Genomic DNA, 11020 nt, shown 5'->3' on the forward strand with positions numbered 1-11020 from the left:
TTGCTTGAGAAGGTCAAGGTGATTGTCTACCGGTGTGATGTAAAGCCCTATACCCCTCCCTCGATGCAGTGCCTTAAGTGCTGGAAGTTTGGCAATATGTCTTTCCACAGCACTTCCAGTATCACATTCTGAGATTGTGAATGCCCATCACATGCCAATATTCCATGTGCCCCACCTCCCATCTTTGTCAACTGCAGATGGCTCCATTCGCCTTGCTTGCCAGACTGCAGGATTCTCCAGAAAGAAAAGAAAATTAGGGAGTACAAGAGCCTGAAAAACAATTGACCTACACTGAGGGTAAGAGAAATTGGAACATGTGCATCCTGTTTGTTTGACATTGTCTTACACCGCCGCTACAAATTTTGGCACCGTCCGCTCCGCCAACCCCAGTTGCCTCTCAGAGCTGGAAGACTACATCTGCCCTGTTGGTGGTTGGGTGGGGAGGGGGTCATTTCCCTCCCTGTTGCTTGTTGCTCCCGCACCCACTTCAGGAGCAACACCCCTCCCCCCCTCCAACTATCGGGGAGGTCCGTCCCCACTTCTAAGCCAGAGATGCGTAAGTCTTCCTCGTCTCTTGCTAGGAAGGGGTCCCTTGGGTCACTCCATTCCCACGTTTCTCTTTGTGGGAGAGATGACACTAGTGGGAAAGATGATCCTCACGAGTGTCTGAAAACCTCAAAAGCAGCTGGTCGTAGGGCTTCACTCTCACCCTCAGTCCCGGAGTGTGAGCCAGTGAAGTCCTCCCGGCCAGGAAACCCAAGGTGCAGCAAGAGAAATCCAAAAAGACCCCTAAGATCAAGGAAATTGCAATGGAACCCACACCATCGCTGCCTACAAGCTCTGCGTCTGAGGATGGGGTGGAGATTCTGGTGTCTGCTGAGGACCTAGATCTTGCCAGAATCTGACACAATGGATGTAGACTTCTCAAGCAAAAAGTCTGTGGCAGCAGGTGACTGAGGCATAAACTGTCTCATTGTATGTTCCATGCACTCCGTCTCACGATGTTATCCTCCAGTGTAATTGCGGTGGTTTTTTCCACTGCCTGGCTGAGCTATGGCAACTGTTAAAGGCTTTACACCTGCTATTTACATTGCCTTCCAGGAAACCTGGTTCAGGGCAATGCGGACCCCTACCCTCCACGGGTATAAGGGATATTACAGGAACCATAGCAACTATAATAGTGTCAGGCAGAGTCCTAAACTCAGTCTGTAGTGACACTGCCCCTTCAAACCCTCTTGAAGCTGTGGCTGTCAGAATAAGGATGACACAGGAAATAACTCTATCTTCATCCAGATTGTGCAGTGCCCCTGAATGTATTAGATCAGGGTGTATACGGCCCGGGACAACCTGGGAGATACTGGAAAAACCTGGTAATTTCTTAGTATTCCGGGATTTTTCATTGTTTTAGATTTCCGTTAGTTTTGTAGGTTTGACGTGTAAGATCTTTTGTAGATTTGACGTGTAAGATCTGATACTCTGACAAAGAACTTAGTCCACTACTACTGAATAATACTGCACCAATGAAACATAAATCAGAGAATAGCACCAAAATAAAAGTTTAGTTGCATAGAAAATGGGTAATTTACACAATGCACAGACCAGTTTTCAGACACCGAAAAGTGTCAAAGGCTTTAGGTCGAAGATTATGCAGTACGTCCCTAACAATTAACGTGCATTTGATGTGTGTGACGTCACAATTGTTTACATTTCTAACAGATCATCGGAAAATATTACAAATAGTGGCTTCAGATGCGTTTCTTTCAAAGGAAATTTCCATGCAAGATGATTTGTCACGTGTGAAAATGTGCAGTGAATTTCTTAAATCACAGGGCGTCATAACTCTCATTCAAATCGTAACACTTTGAGGATCAGGCATTTGAAAAATGTCGGGCCCAGAAGATAAGTCATTTATGCCACTATTTAAAGTTTTACCGGCACATTTGTATTTGATATGACTTTACGTGTAACACACGCTAAAAGAAGACAGAGCTTCAAGTTAGTTTTCATATTTAATGTTGTTCTTACATAGATAAAAAACTACGCGATTGATGGCAAAAAGTGTAATTGACGTTCAAAAAAGTGTGCATAATGTGTTACTGAGTAATGTCAAGTCTTTTCATGCCAGAACACCTTGATTTTTCTACGCTACTGATAATCATTTTGGCACGATTTTAATTGCCAAATTAGAGCCTGTTAGTAGTCCTACAGACTTCCTATCATTGTAGGACTAACAGTGGATGCCAATAGACGATGCAATTCTCGTTCGTACGTACACATCTACTTTAGAGTTAACCGTTGTAGAAATGCACTTTTCTGATTTGAGCGTGCTTGGCCTACCTTCGTAACGTCTTTCTCGTAGGCCTCGTGCTCTGAATAACTGCCGTCATTCGCTAGCGAGATCACGTGACATGAGCTATGACTGGCTGACAAAAGTGCATCGCTCAACGCAATCTCAATTTTAGAGTTTCGGAAGCTACTGTGCTGTAATTTTTGGAGTTTGTGTATATACTTTCGCAATACTAAAATAAACTCTGCATATTGTCTCGCATCAAACAACTTTCCAAACGCATTGTTTTTTCTGGATTTCATTTCCTAAAGTGCTGGGACGTCCTCTTCTGGTATAAGACCTTTTGATTCAAAGGACTGATAGGTCTTACAGCTCTGAGGGAAAGCATACTGTTACTTAACACGGATGTATTTTCACCCGCTTTATACGTAAATTCATCCGGGAGAAATTGTTTTTTCAACCAGGAAATCTGGGAAAAATCTGGGAATTTTTTTCTTGTCCACGTAGACACCCTGTAGCTGCACTGATTGATCAACTCCCTAAACCTTTCCTACTTTTGGGATATTTTAATGCCCATAACCCCTTGTGGGGTGGCACTGTGCTTACTGGCAGAGGTAGAGACGTCGAAACTTTACTGTCGCAATTCTACCCCTGCCTCTTAAATAGTGGGGCTGCCACACATTTCATTGTGGCTTATGGTAGTTACTCAGCCATTGATTTATCAATTTGGAGCACAGGACATCTCCCATCTACCCACTGGAGAGCACATGATGACCTGTGTGGTAGTGACCATTTCCCCAACTCCTTGTCAGATGTCATGGTTGAGCAGGTGACTACCACAATTGTTTCTGCAGCAGAAAATGCGATCCCTCGCTCTTTAGGGTGCCCCCAGCGTAAGGTGGTCACTGGTAGTCGCGGAAGCAATTAAGGAGCATCGGCAAGCTCTGCAGTGTCATAACTGGCACCCCCTCCCTGGAGTTCCTCATAGCCTGTAAACGGCTCTGTGCATGCGTTCGCCAACTTATCAAACGATGGAAGCAGGAGTGTTGGGAGAGATATGTCTCGACCATTGGGTGTCCTACATCACCTTCCCAAGTCTGGGCAAACATCAAACGTCTTTTCAGGTACCAGACCCGAACCCACATTCTCGGTGTTACCATATATGGCGTGCTATCTACCGACGGAAACATAGTTGCTGAGTACTATGTTCAAGCCTCTGTGTCGGAGAATTTACCCTCAGCCTTTTGCACTATCAAAAGGTGTCAGGAAGGGAAAGTCTTCTCATTCACTACATGCCACAGTGAATCATATAACGTCCCGTATACAGAGTGGGAGCTCCTTACTGCCCTTGCACATTGCCCCGACACAGCTCCTGCGTCAGATTGGATCCATGGTCAGATGGTTAAACATCTCTCATCTGACTAAACGCGACGTATCCTTGTCATCTTCAACTGGATATGGTGCGATGGCGTCTTTCCATCGCAATGGTGGAAGAGCACCACCATTCCAGTGCCCAAACCCAGTAAAAGCCTGCTTGATGTGGGTAGCTATCGCCCTGTCACCCATACGTTCCAGCAGCTACAAGATCGTTGGTGAGGCTATGTCGGTGGTTGAGTTTGGGTCCTGGAGTCACTTGGCCTACTGGCTCCATGTCAGGGCGGCTTCTGCCAGGGTCGCTCTATCACTGATAATATTGTGTCCCTAGAGTCTGCCATCTGAAAAGCCTTTTCCAGATGCCAACATCTGGTTGCTGTCATTTTTGACTTGTGTAAAGCATATGACACAACCTGACATCATATCCTTGCCACATTGTATGAGTGGGGTCTCTGGGGCCCGCTTTCGATTTTTATCCAAAACTTACTGTCACTCTGTACTTTCAGTGTCCAAGTTGGTGACTCCCATAGTTCCGTCCATGTCCAGGAGGAGGAGTCCCGCAGGGATCTGTATTGAGTGTGTGTATTTTTAGTGGTCGCTAACTGTCTAGCAGCAGCTGTTAGGCCCTCGGTCTCACCTTCCCTGTAAGCAGATGACTTCTGCATTACATACTGCTACTCCAGTACTGGTGTTGCTGAGTGGCATCTACAGGGAGGTATCCACAAGATGTGGTAAAGGGCACTAGCCCACAGCTTCCAGTTTTCAGCTGCAAAGTCATGTGTCATGTACTTCTGTAGGTGTCTTACCAATCATCCGGATCCAGAACTTTACCTTAATGACGATCCACTCACTGTAGTCCTAGGACTGGTTTTTGATGATTGATTGACTTGACTCCCTCATCTTCGTCAGCTTAAGCAAGTGCTGGCAGCACCTCAATGCCCTCTGTCGCCTGAGCAACACTAATTGGGGTGCAGATCACTTTACACTGCTGCAGCTGTACAGAGCTCTTGTCCAATTCTGATTTGACTATCGGAGTGTGGTTCATGGTTCAACAGAGCCCTCAGTGTTGCATTTGACCCTGTGCGCCACTGCATGGTTCGACTAGTGACAGGAGCTTTTAAGACGAGTCTGGTGACCAGCGTATTGGTGAAGACTTGGGTCCCTCGATTGTAGATCAGCCATGCACAACTGCTCGCCAGTTACGTTGCACACATTCATAGTTCTCCAGAGCATCTGAATTACCGCCTTCTTTTCCCATCTGCGGCTGTCCATCTCTCGCATCGGCGGCCCAGTTCGAGGCTAATTATTGCGGTTTGCGTGTGGTCCCTTCTCTCCCAACTGGAGTCTTCCCTTTACCACATGTACTTGTGGTCCGTTCACAAATGTGTCCATGGTGTATGCCTCGGCTGCAGCTTCGTCTGAACCTTTTGCATGACCCTAAGGGCTCCGTTAACTTCCCCACTCTCCAGTCACCTCCACCCGATTCTTGATGTGTTTGCCCCACTCTCCAGTCACCTCCACCCGATTCTTGATGTGTTTGGGGCTCTTACGTGGTTTACACAGATGTGTACTGAGTTATTGACCAGTGCTACCCTTGCCATGCTCTGGTAGCATCCATCCAGGATTCCCGTGGTTTTTGTGGACCCCAGGACACATCTGAATCCCAGTCAACAAACTTGGTGACAGGATGGCCGAACAGGTGACAAGGAAACCGCTTCTGGAGATTGACATCTCTGGAGCTGACTTGTGTTCTGTCTTACGCCACAGTTTTCAGACTTTAGGAGACAGAATGGCATAACAGTACACACAACAAGCTGTGTGTTAGTAAGGAAATGACGAATGTGTGGAAGTCTACCATGCGGTCCTCTCGCAGGGAATCTGTTATCCACTGCTGGCTGCGCATTGGTCATACATGGCTAACACATGATTACCTACAATGTCGTTAGGACCCACCTCTGTGTCATCCCTCTTGCTGGACTGTTCACTTTTAGCCTCTCTTTGGCGGACTTTTAATTTTCCCAGCTCCCTACCTTCGCTGTTGGGCAATGATGCCTCAGCAGCAGCTTTAGTTTTACATTTTATCCGTTAGAGTGGGTTTTATACTTCCATGTAGGTTTTAGCAAATGTCCTTTGTCCTGTGTGTCCTCCACCCTAGTGCTTTTAGGGTGGAAATTTTAATGTGTTGCAGAGTGGCTGGCTTTTCGTTTTTGTTCTCGTGGTCGGCCATCCACTGCAGTCTCCTTTCTTGTTTTACTCTCTTCTGTTTATGGGGTGTCTCTGGTGTTTTCTTGTCCTTTTATTCCTTTTAGTGTTTGTTGCCTTTCTTTCATTCTTGTGGTTTTCTTTCTTTCCTTTTTGTTATGTTTTGTCCATTTTATTCTGAAACTTGTGGCAGTTTTTTTAGGAACAAGGAACCGATGACTTTACAGTCCCCCCCCCCCCCCCCCTTCAAACCAACCAATGTATATGTTACTAATTCATTATGTTAAGTTATGGATACCTGACCAGTGGAACAATAGGCTTTGTCTGTGTGCCGGTCTCTTGGTTTATCATATCGGACATGTTGCATAGTACTCTTCCCCTCAGCTTATCAGTAATGCTTCACTGTTCATTATTGAGTTTGGTATCTTCATGCTTGTATGTTTTCATTTTGACTGGCTGAAGTCGAGCTCGGCATTGTTTGTCGCTCATAAAGATGTGTATCAGTTATGTTGTAATGTTGGGTATTTCACATCAGACATTATTTTGCCCGAGATCATTTTCTACAATTAGTAGATCAGGGAAGCTTCATTCTTATTATAATTACATGAAGTTTGCCGGGTACATATATATGAATATATTTTCCTTCCCACAAAAATTTAAACATTGCACGGAAGATCCAATGTGCCAATAATAGTATGCTGTGAGACGTCTAGAACTACAGCTGTTAAGATGTAACTGTAGCATACATGAAACTCAACTGAAAGCACCTAAACAGTTTTGTTTATAAAGTCAGAGACTTCATCTGTCTCTATTGATTTTAGTCTAAGGCATATCAACAGAAACAAACTAGCATAACTTGTCTAGTTGCAAAGTCATAAACTTTAAAAGTATAGATTATAAATTAAAACTTCTCCTGAACATAACCAAGTAATATGTGAATCACACGACACATGTAGTACATAGTAATTTTTGCAGAAATCTAGAAAGAAAATTTCTAATTTCTAACAGTTGAAACTGATACAAATAATTTTCATAGCAGCTGACAGTGATCAGTAAAGTCAGTCATAATATTTAAAAAAACAAATAGAAAATTGTTTTGATGCTAGTAGATTCTAATATTCATGTCACAAGTGGCAATGAATAACTTAACCTGGAAATGTTCATTTGTCTTTCAGTGTGCAGTAAAAATACACTCTTTTGTAATTGTTTTGTGATAACAATCTTGTCATTTTTTTTTTCCAGGTCTGATAAAGCAGGTTATAAAGCACCATGCCCAGGTCATCTACACAAGGACAACCAAAGGAGATGACCCTCCAGCATAAACCTGATACATTTAAGTGTACATTCAAGTGATAATAAAAACTCATAATTTGTTTAGTGGTGTTTTCATCAAAAATTACATAATTTTTATTTTTTGTTGGAACTTTTATTTTTGACCTACTAGTTTTGTCATTTGTTGTGATTTAATTATCACCTTGGAAATCTTATTGTGATTGAAGTTACCAAAAAGTTTCATTGTTGATTAATCCAGGTTGACAGTTCAGAAGTGTTCTCAGTGTCATTATTATAGAGTACTTGGATGCTATATCTGAAAAAAGCCTATTACACACTTTTAATGTGTGCACCCCTATTGCATTCCATTTGTGAAATACTGTCGGGTGATGCATCAGCTGATACACTGAACTCTTTATTCAGGATAGAACAGCTCAAATATTTGTCTATTGATAAGTATGTAGGGTTTTTGTAGTTTCTATTAGATTAGTACTTGTTCTATAGATCATGAGTATGACGCTTCGTAATGATGTGGAATGTGTCAGGTTAATAAAAGGCGCGTATACAAGATATTACATTACACAAAATATTACATGACTCTTAAAAATAATTTTTTTGGGGGGTTGGGGAAATTACCTTCTTACTATATCCAAAAATTCATCTTATGGGTAGGAGGAGTTGCCATTAAGAAATTTTTAATTTCCTTTTAAATATTATATGGCTGTCTGTCAGACTTTTGATGCTATTAGCTAAGTGATCAGACTATTGTGGCAGCATAATTTACCCCCTTCTGAGCCAAAGTTAGATTTAACTTCGAGTAGTGAAGATCATCTTTTCTCCTAGTGTTGTAGCCTTGTACACTATTACTTTTGAATTCATTCGGATTGTTAATAACAAATTTCATAAGTGAATATATATATTGTGAGGCTACAGTGAAGATCTTTAGCTCTTTAAATAAGTGTCTGCAGGATGATCTTGGATGAGCTCCAGCAATTATTCTGATTACACGCTTCTGTGCAATGAACACTCTTGGACTCAATGATGAGTTATCCCAGAAAATGCCGCCACACGAAAGCAGAGAATAATAGGCATGGTAAGCTAATTTACTGGAATGTATATCGCCAAAATTTGCAATGACCACAGGTGATGGCTCACCTTCATCTGACGACAAATCTGTGACTGAACTGTCTTGTTCTGCATCGATTTAGTAAGATGTTAGACTTACCTGGACTATCATTATTTTCTGGCATTTTGTAATCACTGTCACTACCGAATCCGAAAAATTATCAGTAGGTTCAGCAAGTGCTTCTTCAACCATTTTTCGAAGTTTTGTGTCCTCGTCACCCGCTGTAGAGAGTAAAAAAAGATAAACAAGCTAAAACCAAAATCCTAGCGCCAAAATAAACAGTAAACAAATGACAGGACACCACAGAACACATAACATATGCGTGAAAAACACATCTGAATTCGTTCGGAAATGTATACGGATATATCGCACAACCTCACTAGGTGCTGCGATCTAGCGCTAATATGATGAACTGCAAGCATTACAGGACCTACAGGTTGTAGCGGGAACACTAACAATGTGTATGAAACACTAAAACAGTGTGGAATGCGGCGGGACGTAATATTACTTCAACCGCATGGTGTTAAGAACAGCAGAGGACCCAAGACTGAACCTTGTGGTACCCCATTCTTTATTGTTCCCCAGTTTGAGAAATCACCAGTTTTTTGTATATTATGTTAACTGGTTATTTCAACTTTCTGCACTCTTCCAGTTAGGTATGATTTAAACCATTTGAGCACTGTCCCATTCATACAACAGTACTTGAGCTTATCTAAAAGTATTCCATGATTTACACAATCAAAAGCCTGTGATAAATCACAAAAAATCCCAACGGGTGACTTCCGGTTATGCAGAGCATTCAATATTTCATTAGTGGAAGTATATATAGCATTTTCCATTATAAACCCTTCTGGAAACCAAGCTGACATTTTGTTAAAACTTTATTTTTGCAAACGTGTGAAGCTACTCTACAATGCATTTCTTTTTCAAGGATTGTGGATACGGCAGTCAGAAGAGAGATTGGGCAGTAGTTGTTGACATCAGACGTATCCTTTTTTTTATGCAGTGGTTTAACAATGGCATACTTCAGTCTATCTGGGAAAATACCCTGCTTCAGAGAGCTAAGGTAGTGGTTAAGAATCCCACTTATCTCTTGGGAACAAGCTTTTATTATCCTGCTGGAAATGCCATCCATTCCCTGTGAGCTTTTATTCTTAAGAGTTTATCATCTTCCTAATTTCAGGAGGAGAGGTGGGTGGAATTTCAGTTTTATCAAATTGTGTGGGTAAGGCCTCTTCCATTAACTGCCCTGCTTCTTCTACTGAACATTTAGATCCTATTTTCTCTACAACATTTAAAAAATGATTATTCAAAATGTTTTTTACTTCCGGCTTGTTTATCAAGTTTCCATTTACGTTGATGGTGATGCCGTCATCCTGTACTCTTGGTTGCCCTGTCTCCCTTGTAATAATATTCCAAATTGTTTTTATTTTGCTATCAGTGGTATTAATCTCAAACATGATGCATATGCTCCTGGATTTTTAATAATTTTTCTTAATGTAGTACATTAGTTTTTATAATATTTGGCTGTTTCTGGGTCATTACTCTTTCTTGTTGTTCGATACAGTTTCCTTTTATGGTTAAAAGATATTTTTATTCCTTTAGTAAGCTGAGGCTTTTTGTGTGGTTTCTTATAATTAGATTCAATTACTTAAGATGACAGGCACATGCTTCTATATGTTGCTCTAGACAGTTTTCAAATTCTCTTAAAAGTGTATCATGAAATAAGTTATATTTTAAATTAGTGTTGGTTTCCTTGTACACCTCTTCCCAGTCTAACTGCTGAAGTTTTTTCGGAAATTTCTAATTGTAGAGTCACTAATTGAATGCCCAACTTTGGTGGGTAGTTTTGAATTACTGAATGGAGCCATGTCATATACTGTAACTAGCTGAGCATCATGATCAAAAAGGCCATTCACAACAGGACAAGAATTTGTTTTTAAACCTATCTTAGTCTATAAAAGTGTTATCTATCAATGTGCTGTTGTCCTTTACTATCAGAGTAGAAAAATTGACAGATGTCAAATTGAAAGAACTGAGCAAGACTTCCAGGTCCTTCTTCCTATTACACTCTTTCAGTGAATCAACATTGAAGTCCCCACAAATTATAATTTACTTTCCCCTTATGGGACAGATAGCACAACAAAGCATCCAAGTTTTTCAGGAATAAATGAGTTTCCTGAAGGGGGACCTATCTACTGTTAACATTATAAGAGCCCTCCTTAAGTTTAAGTTGACAGGCACATGATTCTGTATGTTGCTTTAGCCAAAAAAATTTGTATCTAAGCTTTCTATGCAGTGATAACTTTTGACATACATATGGCAACTCCTCCCACCTTATTCTGTCTACTCATATGTGTGCAGCTAGTTTATAACCACTGTTATTTACCTTTTCCATATCAGGCACAATGTGATGCTTAGACATAGTGTATCTATTACATTATGAGATTCAATGTCATCTAAACAAACCAAGAGCTTATCTTCTTTATTCTTCAGTCCCGGAATATATTGGTGAAAGATGGTAACATTATTTTTTACTTTACTTTTGTGAGAATCAACTTTTTCTCTAATGCACCAATATTTTGTTTAAATATGGTAACATCATTATTTACTTTCCTGTTGTTTGGACCTCTTTAGCACCTGCCTTCCTGAACTTCTCATTGGACACTGATATTAGTCTAAAAAGAGGTACATCCATGAACACTAGTGCCCTCTCTACTACTACTACTACTACTACTACTACTACTACTACTACTACG

At 41.2% G+C, this 11020-nt stretch overlaps 1 protein-coding gene across 1 annotated transcript in view; it reads left to right on the top strand.

Annotated features, from left to right (window-relative positions):
* Positions 1-7240, top strand: part of LOC126267962 (40S ribosomal protein S25) — a 30799-nt gene extending 23559 nt beyond the window's left edge. The window contains exon 4 of the mRNA XM_049973296.1: positions 7106-7240. Within this exon, the coding sequence (XP_049829253.1) occupies positions 7106-7185 (80 nt within the window). The 3' untranslated portion in view covers positions 7186-7240. The remainder of the gene's footprint in view (positions 1-7105) is intronic.
* Positions 7241-11020: the final 3780 nt, after the last annotated feature.

This window comes from Schistocerca gregaria, chromosome 4 (assembly GCF_023897955.1).
Source record: "Schistocerca gregaria isolate iqSchGreg1 chromosome 4, iqSchGreg1.2, whole genome shotgun sequence".
NCBI lineage: Eukaryota > Metazoa > Arthropoda > Insecta > Orthoptera > Acrididae > Schistocerca > Schistocerca gregaria.